This window comes from Aquila chrysaetos, chromosome 19 (genome assembly GCF_900496995.4).
Source record: "Aquila chrysaetos chrysaetos chromosome 19, bAquChr1.4, whole genome shotgun sequence".
Classification (NCBI taxonomy): domain Eukaryota; kingdom Metazoa; phylum Chordata; class Aves; order Accipitriformes; family Accipitridae; genus Aquila; species Aquila chrysaetos.
The window spans coordinates 7,169,528-7,196,192 of NC_044022.1; the positions used below are offsets into that span (position 1 = coordinate 7,169,528).

A 26,665-nucleotide genomic window follows, 5' to 3' on the forward strand; every position below is an offset into this window, starting at 1 on the left:
TTGTATTTCTAATATTTAAAACTTAATATATTTTCATAAGTTAGTGTCGAGGTAGTTGAATATAACTGTTGCCATAGTTTGTTTTGGCAAAAAGCTATAAACGTTGAAATAGCTCATGCTTTTTTTGTAAAGTATTTCACCTAAGTAATCTATATGTAGGCATAAATTTTTATTTTTAAGCTCTACTGAATATTACAAGGCAGACTGGGACAGATTTTTGAAGAGCATATCAGACCTGGAGTTTGAAAAGCAATCTAACACTGGAGAAATATTTCTTACTTTCTACCAAAATTAATGCTGGTGAGAAGCCTACAGACTTCGGAAGCATTTACAGATTTGTGATATGACTTACATATAATTTAAATTACATGGCAGAATTACATTTGCTATATTAATCACAATCCTAAATTTCTGCTGTTTATACAGGTCCTATTTCTAGATGAACTAAGCGTGGATTCACCTAATTAAGTCATGGGAGCTTCCTGGCAATGGAAACTGCAGTGAAGCTTAAGCAGTCATTCTAAAGCCTTCTGGAACTATTATGTGTGAGATTTTAGCAAAGACAACATTCTGTAACACTAATGATGTATTTCTTCATACAGCATTCAAAGGTTCAATGTCCCAAATCCAGATGTACTAAAAGGGAATCAGACACCTAGTGTAGAAATGATGGGACAGAGTTGAACCTTGACTTTGAACGTCGCTTCTCAGTCCCCACTCGGTCTTGAAGACACATGACTTCCTCAGCCCCGTAGACGTTGACCTTAAAGTCACCTAAAATTCTTCAGTGGTCCCGGCCCTGAGGCATTTCTAGTTTGTCACTGGTGGGCAGGTTTGGACTTCTGTATGCTTCAGGGTCTGGGGACCACAGAACTGCCCTAGCAGAAGACCTGAGTGATGGAGATACTTGCATGAACTCAGGGTGTCTCAGAAAGATATGAATGGAGCACTGCAATTATCAACACTGGTGGTGTTTTAAATAGACACTTACAAAGCAAAATGAGCTCTTCTTTAAATCAGTGACCAGTGGATCTACTTAAAACAGATGATGGGATGAAGTTGCTCTGCACTGCAAATGATTTGGGTCAGTCAGAAGATAGATGTGCAGATAGTGGCTGATAAGAAAGTTTCAATATCTATTCCCCAGGCAATAAAAGGAGGAAGAGAGTAGGCTGAGCTAAGCAAAACACTGACGTGCATCCCTCAAAAGTCTTGGCAAAACAAGAATTTGGTTTGCTTGCAAATGCTGGAGGGAGCTTGAAGACTGAGAGGACAGAAATGGATGGTCTTAGAGTTTTTGGTCATTTTACAGTGTTTGTTTGAATTCAGGTAGTAGAATGATGAAGGAATATATTGTTACCAGTCACTTTATCTTTTTTTTTTTTTTTTTTAAATTACAGGCATATAAATTACATTTAACAGAATGGAGTGAGGATCTTTATCATCAAGAGGAATTAATCTATGTAATGTGCTGTCCTAAATGAGACATCTGTCACAGCCTGTATCCCATTTGGGAAGATGGATTCTGTACTTGCGAGTAGTTTCTAGGTACCACGGTAGTAGCTGCCAGAGGTCTATTAGCAAGTGGTGTGGTGCAAGAGGAATTGATTGGGACGGCACAACATTTGATGCCAAGGACATGACACTCCCATTATATGTGTCCTGAGGAGTACTCTGGACTAGCTGTTGCTTGACCCTGAAGACTGGACGCCTAGAAAGGCTGGAGCACATTAGGCATTCTCCAGGAAAGCACAGCTTTCAGGTTAATTTAATACAAATGTCATCCTGTTCATGTACCCCAAGGAGTTCCACAATGAGAACCAAGACGTGGGGAGCCCAGGCAGTTGGGAGATTTCCCTCAAAAGCACGTTCCTAATTTGAATTAAGACACTCACACAGACATATCCATGGAATGTGAGGCAATGGGAACCATAGCTAGGCCTCCTTGCAGAGTAGGTCTTGCCTTGTTCTCCTTCACCACTACCCCTGCAGCCACCTGGAATTTTGTTGGCAAAGCACAGGTAAACTGCACAATGTCAGCTACTGAAAGGCAGGAAAGGGCGGTCCCTGCTAGTATTTCACAGCTCTGTCAACTGCTGGTTATTGGTCCTCCAGCAGTCCATTGCAACTAAAGCAACCAATTACAAGGAGGATAATATTTTTATTGCTGTCCTCTTACTTGTTGGTAAGATAGTTCCAGAAGCTGACTATACTGTCTTGGCTGGCTACCAAGGAAATTTGGTGCTGAGGTGTGCAGAATAATTCATGAAGGACTGTGTGAATGTCTTCTGAGGGAACCTGGACAGCATCCAAGCTCTGGATCTGAAACCATCCCAACAACCTACAGGCTTGGAGATTCCCACCTTTTCCTATAAGCACATTGCTAACTCATGGAGATACCCGATCACCAGAAATTGCTCAGCTGGCTGTTTAGGGAGGATGTGAAGGGAGTGACAGCTTGCTGCAGTTGTAGTAAACAAGCAGCTGATACTGCCGTGCATGCTGCAGGAATATCGATCTCTTCTTTCAACCTGTTCTGGCAGGAGACGGAAGGATACCTTGTTGATCTTACAAAGTACCACAATGCATTAGAAAGCTGGTTTTAGTACTGCAGAAAGAGTACCACAGTCTTCTGGAGCCCAAGTTTCCTACCACAATGTGCGGTTGCTTGACTCTTAGAGCAGGACAGAGGAACCAGCTTGCTCCTGTGAATTTGGGTAATAGTTTATTCCTTCCTTCTGGCCACTTTTTGTCCTTTCCATCTTATGAGTCAGCATCTCTCCTGAATTCAATAGGGACAGAATTCCTCGGTATGACTTCAGATAAAAGTTCCCCACATGTAGGCATTCCTCCCAGCACCTACCTGAGGAAGACCAGGGTTACTGTAAGTGGACTGGACAGGTAAGTGGACACTGCCTCTAAAAGTGAGGTGCACCCAACAACTGGTGTGCCCATACATACATACAGCTAACCTCTGCCCCCCTCCCCTGCTTTTTGGTTAAAATAGCCTGATCAATTTTACCATACAGAGCAGATTTTATGAAATGTAAACCTGGCACTAAAGTGTTAAAGGTATGGTAAAGAATTTGGCGGTGTATAGTGTATTCAATATTTGAGTTAAATATGTTCTTGTATCAGTAAAAGGGAAACACCTATCTATTTTAGCCCTGACAGAGCTGTAATTAAAAAAAAGGGCCCCTTTACACAGGAGAAAATAAAATGTCAAATATACTGGACTAATTTTACTTTACATCAGATTATATCACAGCAGTATGTTTGTTTAGATCATTAATCAGATATTGGTCTGGTGTTCACCTGTATGGTGTGTTTTTTTTGTGAAGCCCTTTTAAACACTGAAAGAACTGAGGTGGGTCCAGGCAGAACCTAAATGCTGGCTAGTTCATAATGCCTTTTCATTAGGAGTTTTTCACAAAGCTTTCTGATATTGATTTTTATGAGAGTTCTTAAAATATACTAATCCCTCACTTCCACTTCTCTAGTATGCTCAGTCCTCCTCTCATAGTGCTTTAGTACAATTGAAATAAAAGGATCCATGCAGAAGGCCCAAATAAATATATATATATATTAAGGTTTGATTTACAAAGAAAGTCATATGAGGGGGCAGAAGACGGTGAAAGATCCCACGCCCCTTTCTTTCTGCCATTTAGTCTTTGTAGGACTGAAGATGCTCTTTCACACTTGTTGCTAGGCATTGATACAGGAGCATGCATGGGATATACAGTATTAGAGAAAAGACTGAAGAATATGAAGAAAAAAGAGGAGCTACATAAAACGTAACTCAGAAGAGCTAGAATAATGGTACTTGTTCCACTGGTGTGTATTTGCATATTGTTGTTTCCCTTGAACTTCCGTGAAGATGCTAAAATCAAACCTGATGACCTCATAAGGATGTCTTTTCTTCTCTGAGAACAGAGCTGTTTGACCCACCTCTCAGTAAGCAAGCAATCTCTGTGACTTCTCAGAGTTTGAAAACATTTTCAAAAAAAGTGAAGTGCTTTGACTAAACTGTTCCAAGGCCAAATAAAGCCATTAGATTGAGTACAATAAGGTTGCCAGTTATGGCACTGAAGATCTGATCCTGCAAGCCTGCATTCCTGTGAAAGCACTGCGCAACTCTGCCTGTGCATGTGTACTTCCAAGGCTAAGCTCATCTTTTTCTGAGATTATGAATATATAACTTTTCATTCCTACTTTACTTTCATAGAATCACAGAACGGTTTGGGTGGGAAGGGACCTTTAAAGATCATCTAGTCCAACCCCCCTGCAATGAGCAGGGACATCTTCAACTAGATCAGGTTGCTCAGAGCCCCGTCCAACCTGACCTTGAATGTTTCCAGGGATGGGGCATCTACCACCTCTCTGGGCAACCTGTTCCAGTGTTTCACCACTCTCATCCTAAACAGATTTCTCCCTTATGTCTAGTCTAAATCTACCCTCTTTCAGTTTAAAACCATTACTCCTTGTTCTATCACAACAGGCCCTGCTAAAAAGTTTGTCCCCATCTTCCTTATAAGCCCCCTTTAAGTACTGAAAGGCTGCAATAAGGTCTCCCTGGAGCCTTCTCTTCTCCAGGCTGAACAACCCCAACTCTCTCAGCCTTTCCTCACAGGAGAGGTGTTCCATCCCTCTGATCATTTTCAGGGCCCTCCTCTGGACCTGCTCCAACAGGCCCATGTCTGTCTTGTACTGAGGACCCCAGAGCTGGATGCAGTACTGCAGGGGGGGTCTCACCAGAGCAGAGTAGAGGAGGAGAATCACCTCCCTTGACCTGCTGGCCACACTGCTTTTGATGCAGCCCAGGATACGGTTGGCTTTCTGGGCTGTGAGCACACACTGCTGGGTCATGTCCAGCTTTTCATCCACCAAGTCCTTCTCAGTAGGGCTGCTCTCAACCCCTTCATCCCCCAGCCAGTATTGATACCGGGGGTTGCCCTGACCCATGTGCAGTACCTTGCACTTGGCCTTGTTGAACCTAATGAGGTTCACATGGGCCCACTTCTCAAGCTTGTCCAGGTCCCTCTGGATGGCATCCTGTCCCTCAGGCATGTCAGCCGCACCACTCAGCTTGGTGTCATCTGCAAACTTGCTGAGGGTGCACTCGATCCCACTGTCTATGTCACTGATGAAGATACTAAACAGCACTGGTCCCAACATGGACCCCTGAGGGACACCACTTGTCACTGATCTCCATCTGGATATTGAGCCATTGACCACTACCCTCTGGATGCGACCATCCAACCAATTCCTCATCCACCGAACAGTCCACCGATCAAATCCGTATCTCTCCAATTTAGAGAGAAGGATGTTGTGGGGGACCCTGTCAAAGGCCTTACAGAAGTCCAGAGTGACAACATGCATAGCTCTTCCCTTGTCTACTGATGTAGTCACTCCATCATAGAAGGCCACCAAGTTGATCAGGCGTGACTTGCCCTTAGTGAAGCCATGCAGGCTGTCTTGAATCACCTCCCTGTCCTCCACGTGCCTTGGAATAGATCCACCTAGAAGCTATCTATGCTATGATCTTGCCAGGCACCAGAGGTGAGGCTGACAGGTTGGTGGTTCCCAGGGTTGCCCTTTCTACCCTTTTTAAAAACGGGTGCAATGTTTCCCCTTTTCCAGTCACCGGGGACCTCACCTGACTGCCATGCTTTTCAAATATCATGAAGAGTGGCTTGGCAACTCCATCAGCCAATTCCTTCAGCACTCTGGCATGCATCTCATCAGGTCCCATAAACTTATGTATGTTCAGGTTTCTTTTCTTGAGAGAAACAAGAAGAGCTAGAGCAATGGCTACAGGTCTTATTAAAGTCTATAAAGATGCAGAAGCACTGAGGTTGCATAGCGGACAGGCTGTGAAAATAGGGCATAGAGCATCAGATGCTGTTGGCACATAAACAAAACCGCTTTTTCACATTGTTAAATAAGGAAGAAACCCTCATATGCCTCTGGCATGTAGAAAGGAGTCTTGCCATGAATGCCTGCCTTTGAGTTCAAGTCTGACTTTGGAAAGGTGAAAGGTGAACAGAAATTGAATTAAGCAGTGACTAGAGGTCGTGGAGCAGAGGAAGAATAGAACAGGTAAGAAATGAAGGAAAAAAAAAGTGAGGAAAAAAGGGAGAAAAGGAGAATCTTTAACCTGTCAAGGAACTAATGTTTTGAAAGTCAAAAAAGCAACCTAGAGGATTTTGTGGGCTTAATTGGCCTTGGTTCTCTGTAGGTGTCTGCTTTCAGCCCTGCTTTTTGAATTCATGTTAACCTTTAAAAGCCAATAGGAGTATATTGGCTTTTTGATTAGTCTGAAAGCAGTCTAATTCACTGGCAATGCAGCTAGACATTGTAAGAGAGTAAACCATAGACAGAGCATGCACTAGTTACACAGGAAAAAGATTGTCAGCATTTATTTATGATCCAATATACAGAATTCCAAACCACATTCTCTCTTTATGCGGAAGCTGGATTCCTGTTGACATGAGCTGAGCAAAACTAAGCTGGAGTTGTAGAGGTGGATAGCGAACACACTAATGCTGACTGCCAATTCCCACCCATATTCACTTATCTCCCAGCAGCTTGCTGTTTTGAGGTCAGGCAAGTGGGGAGGGTGATCAGGATGCAGCAAGAAGAATATGATTACCCAAAGCTATGGATCTTGGTGTTCTGCCTTGTGGCTTTTGGTTGTTTGCCAGCAGGTCCAAAGGCAAAGGAGGATAAAACAACAGGACTGAGATCTCAGACTCGGTATATGCCTCATTTCTGTTTTGTTTTGTAAAATTATTTTCTTTGGAATAGCTCCTAAAATTACATTTTCTTGCAAACAGGAAAGATGAGTTTCACAGCATGTTCCAACAACTGAGTATATCTTAAGGACATGGAAGTATTAGTATTCAACAGTAAACTCTAATAGCTCTTACTGAATGACAAAAAATACAAAATACTAATGACTCATTAAATCTTCTTCCCTGATCAGTTTCTGCACAGTAATGGAAACAGCAGTTACTTAGTCAAGCCTTGGCATAAAATTCTGATTTGACATAACTACTGTAAATCTTTCAAATGCTGACTGATTTTTCTTTCTAAAATGCCCCATTTTGCATCACACATATTGAATTTCTTCAGTTAAAGGCGGAATAATTGCTTCCTACCTGGATGATGCTGTCTTCCATATTTGTTCCATTCACTTTGCTACTCTAAGTCTGAGCTTCACTGAGTTAGACTAAATTAACTATAATGAAAAAAATTTGACTGATATACAGCATCCATTTCCCCCGTCAAGTCCATTAGTTGGTCAATGGTTATATTACATCATCCCAATTTTTGTAGCTTAGTTCAAAGAAGCCATTTTCCAAGGGTCATTGCTCCTGGGAGTTGCCTTCATTAGGACACATATTCTGTTTCAGTAAGACTAATATCAATGTCTACAGCTCCCTTACAGTGAATCCAAAGTTAATCTATTATTTATGTCACAACAAAATGTAATATGCAAACCACTATGTTTTTAATGAATCAAAATTAAATAACAATTTTTTAAAATGAAAACTTTTTTGCAGTTTCTTCCAAGTGCATCTGGCTATTTCACTGCAGACAAATTTACAGGAAAACTTATAGTAGCACAAGATACAGCTTAGTATTTGAACTGTACTTTCAACTTAAGTACGCCAAGGCTAATACCTCTCCAAAAAAAAAGTTTTTGTGCCAGTAATAGAAAAAGATGATCACCAGCATCTTGTGAAAATACAGAAAAGTTGTCTGATAATATCACAAGAAAATAAATAGGGTATAACTGAATTCAGAGAAACAGACTATGAGGGTGTCTGTTCAGAGGCAAGTATACATACTTAGGAACTGCATTAAAGAAAAATGATTTGGCTGGAATGAAGCAGCTGTACATAAAGCACCTCATTTTTCTAGTAATTTTGAAGCTTTTTTTTTTTTTTAAATCTTCAGTGGCACTATGTTGCAGTTTAGAGACTAAAAAATAATGGAGCAATTTGTTGTCATTTGGTCTTAAAAGTCACTTTTTTCTTGACTTTCTTCTGCTTATTGTTTAAACGCATTAATGAAAATGTCATTTTGGAAGGTCTATCATTTTGTCTCCAATCACTTGGGAAAGTCTCAAAATGTGCTGGGCTTTGCTGGCAGTTTGTAACATCTCTGACCTCTGAAAAATAGACACAAATGCACATCGTAATGCACCAAAAACGTCCCAAATACTTCAATAACAGCAGAGCTACTCTGAAATAATTACGCAAGGATGTAGTAGGCTCTGCTTTTCTGGTAGCCTTCTTTCTTGGGACAATAATGTTCCTGACATTTACATACATAAATATACTGACAGTCCTAATGTGTGAAGCACTAGCAATTGTTACAAGAAGGCTACTAATAGCAGTACAGGACTTTTGTATGGCATGTATAATTTTGCTGCAGGATTCTTTCTTTTAAAAAAATAATTCCTTTTGGAAAATAAAAATAAGATTAAGTCAATTATTTTTGTTTGATATCAACAAGGTGTAAAGCGTTAATAATGCATGGTTACTGAGCTTAAAAATAAACTCTCAAATCTGTAATGGATTCTGTATGATCAAGGAAATATCTTTTAAAAAGCCAATGTTACTTTTATAGCTAGATTTTCTGGACAGCACAAAGTTTCTTAGATTCCCCTCCCAGATGTCTGTGTTAGTAAGGATGAGGAGCACTTCATTACTCGACCATTACTCTGGAGGGGAAAAAAAGACCAGTGAACCACTTTCATATTTCCCTTTCTGCCAGCTCTTGGGAAGGAGCTGTCATACATGAGACAGCTGGGCTTATTGTGCTTGGCTGGAATGAAGGGGAGCCACAGTGAAATGATAAAATCCCATTGATACCAGTGGAGTCAATATTTAATGAAGAGCCACTTGGTGGTGGAATGGAGAAACCAAGAAGTCAGATCATGAATACTCACTAGGCTCAACTAAGCATAGCTTACCTATAGGGAATGCATTTTCTAAAGCTAAAACAATCTTATAATGACCTTATAGAATCTTGAGCTGCTGCAGCAATGGATTCTGTAACACACTGTGTTTTACATTAGACAATCACTGGATAGAAATAAAATCATAATTAATCAGATTCTATGGATAAATTAAGTTTTCCATAGATAAATTTTTCCATTTATCCATGCTTAATCCTATATTTAAATGATTTTATCCATGGACTTATTACAATCTTGTAACTCAAACAGCTTGGATATGCAGTCAAGTCTGCTATTTGCTCTACTACTGAATCAGGGTGCCTAAATTTTAAGTATTGCAACAGCAGAGCTGAAGGACCCAAGAAACCAAACTGGATTGTGTTCCTCCAATGACTTCTTTGTTAAGAACTCCATGAAAGGAAAGCACAAACAATATAAGGTTTTCATCCTCTCTTGTGCTTCAGGCTATGGGCAATCTGATGATCCAAGATTAAAAGAAAAGAGAGATTGTGCTGTTCCCTGATACAAATTTGCAGATTTATAAGCTTTAAGAAAGAAGTAAATTACAGGAAGACATTGGAGTGGTACAGAGCAGTACAGGAGCAAGAATTGCTGGAGTCAATGGAACAACTGTAGAAGACAATAAATATACATGTAAATACAAACATGGGAGGCTGATGCACAATTATTAAGATTAGTATAAAAAAAGAAGTCTGAATTTCATGCAGAACATATGCAGAAGATTTTGAAGAAAGAAGAGATTCAGCAAATTGATAGCAATGAAAACATTAAGACTGTATTCTGAAATTCTCAAAGTCTTTAGTAAGTATAAGACAGCTATGGATTTTTACCAACTTAGAAAGAAAAGACACTTCTTTTAGGTAAATATGATGGTGTCATGACTTTCCTAAAAAGATAAAGTTCTAGCATGGCCAGGGGCTCCAAGCTAATTATTAGCTTGGAAGGACTCTACCTCTTGCCTGATATCAAACAAGAGCCAGTAACTGGCAGCATTTGCTAATCCTAGTTATAAGGTTCTATAAACTATGATTAACAATTTAGATGAATTTATGGAATATAGGGTTACAAGTGGAAAAGCTTTACTCTGGGATTTGAACATTTCCCAGCACAGCGCGTGGCCTTGTTTCTTACGATGAATTTTCGTTTCTTTGGAGCTTAACCAAATATGGCATAGTCGATAAGTGTGCAATTCCTCTAAAAAAAAAAAAAAAAAAAAAAAAAAAGAAGAAAGTAGTTGCCTATAGCAAGGAGTATAGGTGATCCCCTGTGCACCCTGCAAAATGAATAGAGAGAAATAGGCACTGCTAGGGCATAATTAATCTGACCTATTTTAGATGTCTCTCTTAGGATAAAATGTAACATGCCCTAACAGTAACTGTTGCCTTCCACCAAGAGGTGATGAGATCCAATGTAGATAGCTACACTCTAAATGTCTAAATGAGTTGAATCAATTCCACCTGAACTATCTGCCCAGCAGTTGTAAACCCCTGGGGCCATGCTCCAGGTATATTGGTCTCTCTGAAAATGTGTCTGTGTGGGTGGTTTGTGGGAAGATCCCTTCCCACTTCAGTGAATGAATGAATGAGTGTTTCTGCTTGCAGAGAGAGGGGAATTCTAAATCTGGATGAGCATCTGAGATGCATCTGCTTATTCTGGGCACACACAGGTCCTCCAGGTTTGGACTCTGTTGTATGAATGAAGCCTGAATATGTAAGAGCTGAGGGGTAACCAGAAGCATGTGCTGAATTATCGGCCGAATCACATGCACAAACAATGAAGAAATCATTTAGGACCAGTCAAAGCGTTAGGCAAATACAGATGAGGGTTTTTGGTTTGTTTTTGTTTTTTAACCCTACTCCATATGCATAGGAAGTGTGGTTGATTTTTAAATAAATAAATCTATTGGGTTTTTTTTTAGCTTATCTTGTCTTATGCTAAAAATTATCAAGGATAAAGGGCAGATCCCTGAGGCACTCCATTCCTCTTGGGTGGCATTCTTAAATGTTGGGACTATTTGCTGCTCTTGAAGATGTCAGCTGGTATGTTCTTCAGCATGTTTTCCTTTCCTTTAATTTAAATAAAAAATTTCCCATCATAGTTTTATTTCTTGAAATAGTCTGTGTTCCAAATTTGTTCCAAATTTATGTTCTAAATCTGAAATGAGTGACAACAGATGATTCCAGTAAAGCTCAATTATGAGATTCTGGATTCACAGGAATTGTTCAGCATAAACACAGCAGGCACTAACACTGCTTATGGCTTAGGGGTGATCTCTGTGCACAAGCACAATTACAAAGCCAGATCTGAATAACAGATGTTTCCAGTTCCCAATGTTTTGGTTAACAGAACTTATTTTATGTAAGCAATATAAAAAGAAATGTTCAAATGCACTTGCATGTTCTCAAAAAGAGAACAAAACAGTGCCCAGTTTTAATGGTACTTTGAAAAGCCTATAAAGGCAATTTAAAACAACATTTATAACCTATTCAAAAACATAGCAGATGGGATTATTATAGTGTAGTTATTTGTTTACTAGTTCTCCATCCATCTTAAATATTAAGGTGTTTTTGCCCGTTTGTCCACTGTCACTCAATGCAGAGTTGCTGAAGGAATGAAGACTAAAGATCAGAACTGAGATATGATTAAAATAGAAGCTTCTCTCAAGACTGACAGTTGTGATAGAGAGTGGTAAGCAGAGCTAATTCAGAAGAGGTCTCTCTGATGACCTCAATTTTATGATGTGCTGACTCTCCAGGTAATTAAAAACGGCCAAGGCCCCACTGAATGTGATTGAATCTGGCACATCACAGATGTTTCCAGCATGGCTATCTTTTTCAAATGACTTTAATGATATTATAAGATAACTTATTGTATTATAAGATTTTACTCTCATATAACAACACTATTTGCATCACTTGTAAAAAACCTGGTTAGCATTTTCATTATGAGTATTTTCATAAAATTATCTTCCAGGTTGAAATTTGCTATGCCTTTCTTTTATATATATATATATCAAGCAAATGTTTCTTTAATATGCAGAAGCGTAGAAAGATTTCAAGGAACTGGAATTCTTCAGCACATGCTGTTCACAGTGTCCACTTGCTCTGCCTAAAAAGAAACACTCAAGTGAAGATGGCTTTGCTGACAAGCAGGTCATACCCTTCCCTCTTGCGATTCATTAGTACAGGGGCTGAATGTGCCACACTCTCATCAGATTCCTCACAACTGAAGTATCACAACTGCACACCCAGGCGGAGGGAGAAGGGAAATAGCGCAAGTAGTGATGGTGCGAGCAGTGATAGTTGGAAGAATTACTGTTTTCAGGAAACGCTTCCCTTTCTTCCTCCAGTGTTTGCCGCATGCACGCTTTTATGGTGGGTGACTCCCGTTTCATGCCTCCCCCCCAGGACCCTTGATATACGTGCAGACAGGTATGTAGGTGAAAGATAATGTAAGGGATGCTCTACCCAGCTCAACATTACGTCTTAGACCAGTGACAGCACAATCATAGTCTTACAAATAGAGTTCCAGGTGGTCATCTGCAAGGTGTCTCTAACTGCGACAATCATTAATGAAGTTTTCACGGTAGCTTGCGCTCTGGTGGAATATGCTGTAATCACTGATGACAAGTTCACTTTAGCAATCTCACCGAGCGGTCTGACGTTGTCAAGTACCCAGTTCAACAGTATAGGTACAGAAATCATTAGATTGGTCATCTAGACCAATCATTAGACTTTGGTCTTTGCACTACTGATGTAAGCAGCCATGGAAAATATGTAAATGACTGTCCCATACAAGCAGCAGAAACAACTCCTATTGATTTTAATGTGTTAAGTGACATCTCTGAAAAACTGAGCCTTTAGGAAGAGTATTGGCCACCTGACTGGCTTGAGTCAAAGTCAGTTATGGCAGTGGGCAGAAACACGGCATGTGTTCTCAGGGAGATCTTACCTGGCAAAAAGGCCACTAACATCAGTGCATGGATTTCGTCTCCCCCTGTTACCGAGGTATCTACCTATCATCTATCTCTCCATCCCTCACTGGTTTCAGAGGCCAGCAGTCCTCCGAAACAGGAAAAGTGTTGTAGGTGCTCAGGAGAGCAGCTCCGACCGCCAACACGTCCGTGCGGAAACGGGCTCACCAGGAGAGCCGAGTCTGTTCCCAGCGGTCACCAAATGTTTCCCTCCTGAGGTAGGAGGGACACACCTTCCGTGAGAACAGGACCGAGTCCCTCTGCAGACTCAGAATTACAGAAGGCAGGATGATCTAATCAGCAGAGGTAAGTCTATCTCCTAAGGTCCTATGGTCCATACACAAAATGATATATACACCCTGCAGGTGAAGCACTATAGTTTGCAGACTAAATTGCAATGAACCAGATTTTGCAAGAATATGGGTGCACACAAATAGCTAGTAACCCAAGTCAGAGAAAACAGATTGTGCTTGGAAATGTCTTTTCACTTCAGGATTAATACTTTCAAGTAAAATCACTGCTTAAAAGAAGACCAGATGTGAAGGAGTACCCAAACCTTTGCTAATAAGATGTGTTTAAATATCTGAGTCAGAAAAGCTTCTGAAAAGGTGATAAACATGATGTCCTGTATCATCTGATCCTTCTAAACTATGCCTTTTCACAGATGATGAATGGAAACCTCCCCATGATCAAATCATATTATCAAAGGGGAATGGAAAGGATAAAAGTAAGCCTTCATAAAGGATCAGAGAGAAGTAGAAGCCAGAAAGAAAGTGGAGTTACTGGATGCCACAGAACAGAAATAAAAATTAAAGGGGCCATATTTATTCTGAATATATAGAGAAGTCTACCAGCAATCCATCAGTACTTTACCTTAACCAAATACCTAGATGATGTATAATTATGTCCTCAAATTATCAATATTCTGTAACATGTAAGTCACAATCTAGTAAATGTATATTTTCATGCTTTTAAGCATTGGACGTCAGTATTTCATTAAAATATGAAGCAATGCTTCTCAAATTATATTTTTAAAGTTTTAGTGAATGCCAATATTATACATTTGTTTAAAATATTTCTGTTTCCCTGGGAAACATTGAAATCTTTTCAGAATATACCCATAAGCTGTTAAAGATACCCATATTCAGATAGCATTTTTTTATTTATAATCATACTCTGACAAAAGTTGACTCTCTGGAACAGTGACATCATTCCTACTATAGTGGTTTTCAAATCCAAGAAGGGTGGAATTGTGTGGGTCACTTTTGAACTTGGATGTAACCCCTCAGTTGAAGAACTGGCAAAATACCACAAACTGACTGTGCTGAAAGTGATTTCCCACAGGACTTGTGCTCAGAAGGCACAGTTGCTGACTGTCAGACATCCATGTATGGCAGATATGAGAACAAAGCTAGTACTCCTTCATGACCATTATATTAATTATGCATAGTATACAGTTAATTAATGAATGGAAAGATGTCACTTTTGTAAGCACATTTCCATAAGTTTGGGAAATGCAAATGCTCAGTTCAGAAACATTGTTTTGACATTTAAGAGTTTTGCTTATCCATTGTTTTCCCTTAGAAAACCACAAGCCAGGTAGATCACAAGAAGTGCAGTATCAAAATGACAAAACTATGTATGAGTTCTGTTATTCAAGGATGTAAAATATAGGAGGAGTAGAATAATATCCTAAATAATATTCTAAAGTGCTATAAATTACCAGAAAAATATGTTAGCATCAGATTGGAAAAATGTCTAAACTGAGACACTAGTTTTCACACAGAGATTGTTATTTGATAACTGGGGATATAAAAGGGTATGCGTGCTGGCATGAAACTCTGGATAATATCAGAAGAGGCTATTCCAGTACCTAACACAGAACCTGGGGAGAAGCTGACTTTTAGGGAATTGCTAGAAATATCTCTGTCTATAGCAGCTAGTTCCATTAGTTGCTGTTGTAGATTTCCCACCTACATTTTGGGTCACAAGATACATGTTTGAACGTGAGCTTCTATAATTCTGTTTAATTTCCTTCTTTTGGAAAGCAAGATATCTGTTTTCCATTAAAACTTTGCTGTGATCCAGTTAGAGGTGGCAGCTAAATTCTGTGGAAGCCCCAGTAGACCTGATTGAGGCAAGTTCTCAACATGCCAAATACACACCAAAGTTCAAGGGCTGTGGCCACTTTCATGGAGAGCCATGGAAGAGGTAACACTTTCTATCTTTTTATAATATTCTAAATAATATAGAAAATATATATTATAATAGATATTACAATGTGTATAATGCTATATTATATATAATACAATCCTATTGATTTTTCTATGCAGCAAGGAATTATGAAGCATCAGTTCAATTCCCTCCTCAGCTTGAGGGGAATGAAACCTGTATCTGTTACCTCCATTTACCAGACTGCAAAATAGTTTGGCAGGAGTAAAGAGCTGGATTGTGGCAATCCCTGTGTTGAATATCAGTCTTGCACAACCAAGTAATCTGGCAAGAAACAGAACAAACAAAGAGGAGATAACCTAGTGGCCAGGACATTCATCTGGTTCTTCTTCCAGGATTACTTTTTAAATCATAATTGAAGACCCCTGGTCTCCTACTCGTGGCTGAATGCCCTAAACACAAGAATGATTTGTGCTTCCTCTTGCTTCCCATGACCATACAGAAGAGCAGGTTCAGCCAAAGGAGAGGAGATGTGACCTAGTAGATAGGTGCTTACATCAAAGGAGCACTCCTGCACCTGGAAGCTGTGTAGGCACTTGTCTATATCAGGCAACTAAATTTCAGAGAAGTAGGAGTCCAGAAATATTTCTGTTCTCACTAACTACAATTGGCTCATTTTAACCAGGTACTTCCTCAGTGGTGTTTGCAGAGGATATTTCCTGGATATACCCAAATCTTCCCACTAACTATAAACATGCTATTGAGATGTTTGTCAGACACTCATTACATGCAAGACCCTGTTTTTAGGTCTCCACTAGGTCCTAAAGTCTTAACAAATTCTGTAAATGGAAACTAGGTATCTTATTTAGATACAAGAACTCCAGGAAAGGAATTAAAAAGTAGACAATGTTATTTTAAGCCTAGGAAAGCTTCAATTTTGAAATGTAGATTTTGTTGTTATAATTCTTCCTACCAGTTGGAAGTGCAAGCACATCTCCTTTTCTTTATGGGGGAGTCATGAATTCAATCTATTAGACTGAAAAGGACTCTATATGTTTCCTTCAAATTACGGAATGAGAAGACAGTTACTGACCACACTACAATTGCATTGCTCTGTCTCCATTACTTAAGCTATAAAAAGATATGTTCTAACACACTTATCTCATTGTTTCCAGAAAAGCAGTCTACCTTGAAATTCAGCGTTTGGACAGGAAAGCCAGCAGAATGCATAATTCAGAAGGCCATTTGTGTCAGCTTTGTTTGCAATCCTGCCCTAAATCTGAACGACAGAGAGTGAATGTGGCCTCCGTTCATATGACACAAGCTGAAAAGTTATGAGCATTAACAGCTTTCCAGTCAGCTCCTTGAAACATGCAACTACATTTGAAACAGATGGGTTTTCTTGAAGCAGTATTCCCTGTATTTAATGCTGCATACCATGGCACTTTATATCACATTCATCCAGCATATCACATTCACATGGCACAGCACAACCACTGAAGGAAAAATAGAGGAAAAATAGCAGAAGATTAATAGATGGTGAAAGTGTGGAGATAAGGCTTGAGGTGAGCAAATAGGTTATATTACCTATAACTTGGTACTCACTACCTTAATCTGGAAAGGAAGGATATTTAATTTAAGATAGAAAAGTAATACTTAAAATTGCATTTTAAATTCTAATATTGAAGTGCTTTTCCATAGGTAGATTCCTGTATTTAACAGTGTGGAATGAAACAGAATATTTATAAAGCATTACAAAATAGCCATTCATTGGTAAAGTTGTCTGAGCTCCTTCACAAAGGAATGCATGAATTTTGTTTACACTGACATTTAAGATTACCCTTGAAAGCAACCCTTTTCCAGGATGAGCTTTGTAAATTGTTCATCTCTGCCTACATCTTAACGTAGCATCTGCACTGCAGACAAATATATTTGCTTCTTGATCCTCCCCAGAAGCCCTTGATGGAATCATTGCCATCTCTGCTTTCAGACTTGACACTGATTATGGGTGGTAAAGACAGAAGGAAAAAAAAAAAAAATTCAAGGAATGAGGCATTTTGAACTGTTCTGGGTAAAGGCCTGACAGGACATCAGTGAGTGTCGTATACATTGCACAGCTTCACGCCCTGATATTCAGTATTTTTCTTAGGATTAAGCTAACTCGGTTTCCAGTACAGGTGTTCAGCAGCTTTGGATTTGTATCAAGTACTAATGTCAGTCACAACTATCAGTGTTGATGTGGCCATGTAGGTACTTCCTTGACATTATTATAATTATTAGCAAACTTCTGTACATTCTGGAAGAATCTGTACTTCCCACTATTTTAAGTTAATTGAAGACAGAACTGAATAGGATTTTAACTATTGCACTTGAGATCTGCTAACACATAGCAACATCCTAGATTAAAACATGTTTTTATAGTTTACACGGTAAAAATTGCCAGAGAGATAAGCCACGCGGTAAACTCATCCATGCAGAAGAACTTTACAAACACTTTGAACTAATCGCAGTATTCTCATTCAAATGATATCCTATTCCAAAAACAGGTGAAAAATTTATAATAAGAATAGTTGTATGTAGTCTGAAACAGTGTAATTGTTTTTAAATGAAGTGCAGGTAAGAACTTAAAATGTAATATAGCATAATGGATATAGGATAAAACTCTTAGCTTTAAGCCCATTAAAATATTAACTGATGATACATTTGAAGTAACAACCACAGAAAATAATTGATACATATCCAATTAAAATTTGCAGAGAGCTTCCTGACTTTGTAATTACAAAATTGAGTGTCCTACTTTATAAAAATTGAGATGATCTCAGGAAATGACAAATTTACCACATAATGAATACGCTCCCTCCAAGACCAGACAGTGTTCACTACAATGCAGAATCCTACGTATTGGTCAAAGTCTGTCACATCCAAATTCTACCACAGTAGAAGACACACATTTTTGAAATTGGACATCAACATGTAAAAAACTAATGTCTTGAGCTCATTCTGTCTTCAAATGCAAGCACAAGGTATCTTGCTGTAAGTAAATCTTAAATATCAAGGAGAAAATTAAAAGAAGTATCTTTATAGTCTCCCTCTCATTTGCCATTCTCAATTTGAAAATTCAGTCACCAAGATACAGACAGTGTTCTTGAAAGCTTTAATCATCTTCCACTACTCTCTAATAGTTATCCCTATTGGAGAAAAAAAACTAGGAAGAGAAATTATGACAGAAATAGCAAACCGTCAACGTAAGAAAGGACAGGTGTATCATTGTTGAAGAGATCCTCTTCCATTTCAAATCTTTCTTTGAACTGGCTTATAAAATGAAACATAACATGTTCAGGAACAGAAGGTAATTTGAGCTTATTACCTCATCGTAACCAACATATTATAAACTCATTTGGGACACTCAAAATTACATAGAACAACGCACAAAGAAATGCTATCCGAGAATTAAGGAGCAATGAAACATACAAAGTACTTCATAATGATTTTCTCACCCCAACCTGCTCTTTAGTCATACAGAGCTTTGCACATTTCCAAATTTTTCTTATTAGTCTGTTTCCTCAGATTGATACTAGTTTCTAAAAATCTTGACTAATTATAGGTCGATGACATGCTGCAGACAAGCAATTTCTATCATAACATAGCAGAAAAAGTCATATTTAAGTGTTTCAAAACTAAAAAATAGAAGTTTACAGAAAAACTCTCCACATTATGCGGCTTTATACACTCACCATCAGCAATAAAAAATTCGTAATATATTTCAAAATTGCAGAGCAATGTATAATTTTCCTTCAAAACAGTAATTTGTCATGTAAAACAAAAAAAAGTTACTAGTTCTGTAAATGCCGTTGAAAATTCCATGTTCAGAAATATGTATCTATGGCAAACTACATTTACTTATTAGACTTATGTTTTTATGCATAAATTCTTACCTGAGCTGTTTAAAAGCTTCTGCCTTCACAAGTGGTGTTTCTACAGAGTGTTCAAAAAGTGCTCCTTCAGGCCCTGCAAAAAAAAAGAAAAATACTATATTGTAGAAGTTCAAAAGTAAGAAAAATAGCAACAGGGATTTATATGGCCACTTTGATATCAGAAATTAAGGTAAGAAAACATATATTAACAATTAAGAAGACAATTAAAGTATACCGACTGTCCTACTATTACAGTATTGACTGAAACAACATGATACACAGGTAATGTAAAAGTACAGGTGTAAGTTCTTAAAATGAAATCTAAAAAGTTTGAAGACAGAGAAATTTTACACTATTTGGGACAACAAAATAAGTAAATAAGATTTTTACAATGTAACTTCCATTAGGGTTGAGATAATTAAAATCCCACAAAACCTTTGTAAATATTACAGACCAAAATAATCACATTTATTTTAGACTATTCTATACATAGCACAAGTTCTGGTGCGTAACTTCATCAAAGATTTTCCCCTATTTTTGCACAGACTTACTGAATATAAAATGGTATTTATGCACATAAAATGGTAATGAGTACAGAATCAGATAGTTTACCTCTTGAAATGAGTAGTTTCAACCCAACGAGGAGGAAATGGCAGGCACCCAACCCCAACAGAAGCCTCCCTGTTGGACCTGAAAGTTCTCCAAGCACCTCCACTTCTGCTCTCCTGAGGACTAGCGTCACTGCAGCATCACCAGCTCAGTGACTATCTCCCACCTAAGCTTCACTGGGATCAGGGAATTAGCTGAAGTAGTGCAAAAGTCCCTCAGCAACAGGGATGGCTCAAAAAAGCAGCTAAACACCATCAGCTGCAGCAAGGGTGGAGTCTCTCACCTCTTCATTGGCTTTGTGAAGGCACTCATCCAAAACTGGGGAGGCCCTAGGTTGAGCATCTTCTCTGGCTTAGAGGATTCACATATCTAAGCACTTTTCAGGTGAATACGTAGCAAGACAATCTATTTTAATAGTTAGGATATTACTCGATGTGGCTTTTCTGGCTGCTCTTTGAATTAAACCAGAATGCAGTTACTCTCAGGAAAGAATTCTGGGCTGTAGAAAGCCCTAAATCAGGGCTTTGGAATCCATCTAGAGAAACAAACTCTTATGACCCCTTTTGAGCTGCAGGCTGGTGAATATGCACACATGCATGTGCATGCTTATTTAAATATTATCATAGTTAACATATTAAATGCAAATGTACATGTAAACAAAAGAAAACTGGGGGTTTTGTCTTCTGCCTGGAAGACTTGATGAGATTGGGATGAAAAAGTGAAAGTACACGTAGAACCAGGCAGAGGGAAGGAAAGACAAAGGGAAATGGATGATTAGAAAGTATGGTGTAGATGGTATAGATGTATTAGTATTAGATGTGGTATAAAGGGAAAAAGGTAATAAAAATCAGTGGGGGCAACCACAGAGAACTTGGTAAAAGGAAAAAAAAGTGAAATCAAGAGATACCATTAAAAATGAATACATTGCCGAGCCAGCTGATAGGAAGACTGTCACTTCGTGAGGGCTGGGGTCAAGGTCTCAGGATGTCCTAAGAAAGCATGGAATGTGCTGCTTTTTGGGAAGAGCTCTAGCTGAAATCATGATTCCCTAGAATGAAATCTCCTTAGCTTGGATGGAAGAGAAGTGCACAAAATATAAGAATTACCACACTAAATCACCACTTCAAGGATGCATGGATTTCTAAGCTTCTATTTAAGTTTTATTGTTGATACCCTCATCATCAATTTAAGTAAATAAGTCTTTCTGGGATCTGCTAACTGGAATGAATATAACACTGGAAAATATAAAATCCATTAATTCAGACAGGACTTTAACCCTTCTGCATTAGCATTAAGATTATTTTGCAAGATAAAACCTAGTGTCTGGCTGGACATAGTTAATTATTCTCCTGTTCTTGTATTTTTGCTGGTGGGTGTTACAAGGTGGCAACCTTACACGTTGGAGATGATGAAAAAAACCCCAAAACCTTAAGGAATTAAATAAGTCTGTCAGAAAATGCTGATTTGGTACAACTAAGATATTTTGCAGGGATATGCTGATCTGTCAAAACTTCTGACTTAGTTTGCTTGCCAGCTAGAGGTGGCAATGCATTCAAGTTTTCCTTGAGGGACTGCCTCAAATGTGATTCTTCTGATACTGTGGTCCTTTTGCGAATATATCATGATTCCTCACTGTCCTCTATTCCACTATGTCCTACCTGACAATTCTTAGCAAAGCAAGCATTTCACTGTTTCCTTCGCTCTTGGATTATAGTGAATGGGTTGTAATTTCAGTGAAATATATACTGTCACAATACTACCTGTGCTAACAAAAGACTTATCTTATCAGTAACTTCGAATGATCTCCAAACACATGATTTATCAGGGGAGATAGCTTCATCTTAATGTCTCCCAACTGTAGTTCTCGGAAGTCTTTAGGTATGTCTACATTAGGAGGTAATGTGACCTGAAAAGGGTGGATTTATAGAGTGATATACTTGGTGCTAAAGATCTGCTGCTCATACTATAAAGATTTAGGGGATTTTACTTTGGACCAACTCTAGTCTCATCCTGTGGAATTAAAACAAATTTGCAATTTTGATGAAGTAAATGCATTTTTGGAGCCCACTTCTCAGTTCGGTTTCATCCAAAAGGAATCCACTGTATTTGCTCCCTCATTCCTCCATGGTATAAACCAGTGAGACGTGAGAACTGTCAGAACCATCAGACCTGCAGCAAAAGTGCAGTCCTGACTGAACAAAATGCTGTTATGGATGCACATTTTGGCTTCATGACTGTGGAAGGCATTTTTTAATTTCCTTTATTTTACCCTTCCTTTTTCTTACTTATCCATGCATCTCCTATACCAACATACCTCCTATGGTGTGCTCTTCCACTTGAGTATGGTTTGGAATCCATTTCCTTTTCTGTTAGACAGCTAATTTTCAGCCATTTTCAGTACCAGCTTAGCTGCAGTGTCGTAGGATGAGGTACAAGGAAGATACGATACAAGTGAACTCCCATTCTTAAGATAAGCTGCATAGTTTCTTATAATGCCAATTGTATAAAACTGCATAGTTTGAAATTTCATGCCTTGCCACACTGCTGCATATCCTTATATATGATGGCCACGGTGGCAGAATTTGACTTTGTGCCAATTTCTTGATCTAAATAATAGTGTCACATAGTGAGGATCTTGGTGCAGTTTCTGGATACAAGATTCATTTCTGTCTTGTTTTAAGGTCTATAGGAAAAGCTGAGCATTCGATAACACTCCTATTCTGCAGAGAAAGACTTACCAATTATCACCTGGCTTCTTCCAGTTGTGCGAAGAAGGCCTCATCTGCTTATTCCCAATCAGGTGGTCCGCAGTATACAACCACCACAACGTTGTCCATGTTGACCTGCACCTCTAATCCTGACCCATAAGCTCTCAGCTGGCTCCTCATCCATCCCAAGGCTGAGCACCATGCATTCCTGCTGCTCTTGCACATAAAGGGCAACTCCCCCCTCACCTTTCCAGCCTGTCCTTCTTGAAGAGCCTCTATTCCAGTGAAGTATTTTGAGTGGCACATTTGTAAAGCACCTTAACTCTTTGCATGTTATAGTGTGTCGTTACTGTAGATACAGTCCTCAGATTGAAAGCACTGAAACGGCCAGTGCCTACTGCAGCAGCTCCATGGAACCTAATGGTATGACACTGGTTTACTGCTATTAAAAATCTAGTCTTATGTTTCCATTTTTATAAATTTTCCTGCTATGTCCCTGTGTAAAAACCCCATTTTTTATTTAGTCCACTTGCTATAAACCATATAGTTTCAATTATTAGAAAGATTAGGGAAGGAAATAGTAACTTTCATTAATATTTTGCAAAAGTAACATTAATGGCTCCTTACAGACTCATGAAATGGCATATCTAGCTATCAGAGTAATAATCAGAGTAATGAAAGGTAAGCGGAGCCTTGTAGTTTAACTACATGAACACAGTTTATTATCTGCTACCGCTGACAAAATAATAAATAATGACTTCAGAAGATGTGTCTCTCAAACTCAACTGGTGAGTTTTGTCTCCGCATTAGACATCACCAGTGTGGGCAGACTCTGAAGAGCTCTACTCTGTGCTCTGCCTGATTTTCATGTAATTCCTCTGTCATCTTTAGAAATCCATACAATCACTACAGCACCTTTTACACAGAAGTTCATATTTGGTGATATAAAAATTAATAGTGTTTGTTTGCATTTGAGATGTAGCTTGATAAGGTTATAAAAGAAATTATATGACCTACTTGTCTGCCTATGAAAGGGATGTGAGCTGATAAATCAGATGCCTCTTCTAGTCCAACTTTTACATTTTTATCAAGGTTTGGACTTGCTGCGTTAAAGATGACCAGATATGCACAGAGAGATGTCAGAAAGAGGAGCCTGGCAAAATTCATTAGAGGAGGGGGGAGAACATTTATACAAAGAGAGATTTGTGAGGCCTGAGTGCAGTCATGGTTGCTGAAGCCTTGTTCAAAATAAAGCAGATCCTTGTTTTAGGGATCTGGTCCTCTCTCTTGGTCCAGGATGGCAAGTCTCTTGGTCCAAGCACCACTGTGGCTCAAAAACAAGGCAGAGAGTGCAGAGAGACCAAACTCCCCAGAGAAGCCCAGTTGTATTGCTAGTTCTCAGCCTGTGCAAACCAAGAGCATTGGAGTCAGCACTAAACCCCACCGATTACATAATTTTAATTAAAAAAAATCTTTCTGAATGCCTTTATAAAACAGCATTGTCATTGGAGCACTCCCTCCTCACTGGAGGAGACTGAAGCCCACGCTTAGCAGTGAACAACTCTGGGGATCTCACGCTTTCCTTCTCTTTTTGAAGGTGAACCATGAAAGAGGATGAAATGAGACAGCATGTAGCCAGGGGCAGAGCTTCACTTTGCTGGCAGACATCAAAAGTGCTTGTTCCCAGCTGTCCCCTCACGCTGGGCACCTAACATTTTGTATGGCATTAGAGAGCACTGTCCTGGGAGGTGGGACTGCAGGACTGAAGTCTCCTGGGCCAAGGAGGGAATTCAGCCCAGGTCTCCCTCTTCCTAAAACGGACACCCTGCTCTGAAAGCGAAGTCAGCGTCGGTCTCTTTACCCAAGTAACAAGTGATAGGACAAGAGGAAACGGCCTCAAGTTGCGCCAGGGGAAGTTTAGATTGGATACTAGGAAATATTTCTTCACCAAATGGGTTGTCAAACGTTGGAACAGGCTGCCCAGGGAAGTGGTTGAGTCACCGTCCCTGGAGGTATTTAAAAGACGTGTAGATGTGGTGCTTAGGGACATGGTTCAGTGGTGGACTTGGCAGTGTTAGGTTTATGGTTGGACTTGATGATCTTAAAGGTCTTTTCCAACCTACATGATTCTATGATTCTATAAAGACAGGTAAGGGCTAACAGAGATAGTATCACTTGCATGGAAGTAGGGGCTAATGGAAGAAAGCCAACAGGAAACATCAGGGTTAACGCTCTAGCGAGAGGGGGGTTGGTGGTGGTGTAAGAGGGAATAAAAAGGTTCATTTGCATATTCTAGAGCTGTCACCTCAAAGCAAGAGTAAAAGCTTGCCTTCCTGGGAGAAAAATTTCTTCATCAAAGAGCATTAAGTTTGAACAGTATGACACTAAAAGAAAATACCCTCAGGGCAATTTTTTTTTTTTTTAAATGGCCCTAAACTGATTTCTTGTCTTCATTACGTACTTTATCTTTTAAACTGTAAAGAAATAACATTAATTATGATATGAATATTACTATATTTACTATTTTATACACTATTGTTTATGAATATAATGTAATTTAATCCTAGAATACACAAGATCAAGGTATTAATTTTCTTACTGAGAGGATTGAAGTCAGCAAGGTTCATTAACACCCCCCCCCCAACCCTATCAAGCAAGGACTATCTGCCTCTGCAAAGTCTAACAGAATGTTTATTCATACCCTCATATTGTCTCCTACTTAACTTAACCTTCTGAGCAGAAGCATTTAAATTAAACACACATCTTCACATTGCACTTCAGCGTTAGCTACTCAAACTGAAAACCCTTCCACAGAACAGAGCACTAGAAAATCACCAACAATACTCAGCAAATACTTCAAGAGATTATGAAAGACAAGCAAGCAGAAGGACAAGTAGTAAACTGGAGAAAGGTTGTACAATGTGCTTGTACATAAAGATACCGATCCCCTCTGCTCTACCAGCTTTTTTTCAAGAAGAGCAGAGGGTAAAGCAACTGCATTCTATTAGTTTCTTACCTGCTCATCACCAAAATATTGTCCGATACAACAGTTACGATGTATAAATTATAATTTGTACTTGTTAAAAAGTTTTTCTGTGCAGTAGTTGAGACCATTTTGTATCTGCTGAATGCTAATTATTTTTCTATTGTATATAATTTTATTTACTTGAGCCTATTTTCTCCCTTCTATGGACAGCCTTCTAGTTGGCAAGTTTGCAGGGCAGGCAAGGGAGTGAAAAACAGGACTCCTATGGCCACGGACTCTAGCCATTTGTGCAGGAGGATTCTGTTTGCAGCCAGTGCTGTGACTTCACTCCTGTCATGACAATATTGTTAGTTATAAAGCAACTGGCACTTTGCCAGCCAATGCACTGTTACAAGGTGGGTTTCACTGTCACCAATGACAACCCCACCAGAACAAAAAGCTGACGTTTGATACCTCCGCAGCAGCATAATAAGTGTCTGCAAAAGATGCAGGTTATTACTGAAATAGTATTAAAGAGGATGTAACTGGAGTACATGCTCTTTCAGGTAGCATTAATTGTCATGAAGGGTTAAGCTGAGCTTCAGTTTCATACACTTAAATTTAAGTGTCTGTGACGTAGGTGTCACAGATGAGCTGGAGGCAGAATTTAGTTGCCTGATCTACTATGCCTAGTACTTACTGTCATCTAAAATACCCTTGTACATCCTGCTTGGCCTCCAGCTGCCATGATCAAAGGAAGCATCTCCTGTAGATAAAGTGATACCATGTGGTGTCTCACATACCCTAAGGTGCTTCAAACACTGCTGGATGCTTATGTTTTAGCATCTGAACTCAGCCACTACATTCAGGGAAAATGAGCGAGCCATCGAGCTCATCCTAAAGTAGACAACCGCATTTGGTCGGCAGAAGATCTCCCCACATGCCAGGTCTAGGTGTCTCCTTCACGCTCTGGGCTTCATTGACTTGTGTTGACTGGAGGTTCAATTCAGTTGTCTCAACATGGGCATCTAGACCTGTCTGTGATGCTGTGGGGTATCTGAGACGCTTCGCTGATCATGGCCTTCCCCAAGCTTTTGCTCTTCTTAGGGGAACAGAGACTCTGCTGCTATTTTATTCTACCACATAGGCCAGAAAATGTCTGACTGAAATAGTGGTTAAACACACCAAATTGTTGGAAAATGACAATTCCTGACGTGTTGGGTTGGATTAGCTTATTCTTAGACTTTTCCTGAAATACCATAAATCGCAGACATTTGCTCTCTGCTGTAGTATATTTTAGTTGAAATCCGTCAGGTGTTCTTACAAATCATTACT

At 39.2% G+C, this 26,665-nt stretch overlaps 1 protein-coding gene across 5 annotated transcripts in view; it reads right to left on the reverse strand.

Annotated features, from left to right (window-relative positions):
* The window catches only part of SGCG (sarcoglycan gamma), a 152,784-nt gene that overhangs the window by 5,040 nt on the left and 121,079 nt on the right, over positions 1-26,665 (reverse strand). For all 5 annotated transcript variants that reach the window (XM_030042231.2, XM_030042229.2, XM_030042230.2 and 2 more), the window contains one exon: positions 19,070-19,142. In XM_030042231.2, the coding sequence (XP_029898091.1) occupies positions 19,070-19,142 (73 nt within the window). The remainder of the gene's footprint in view (positions 1-19,069; positions 19,143-26,665) is intronic.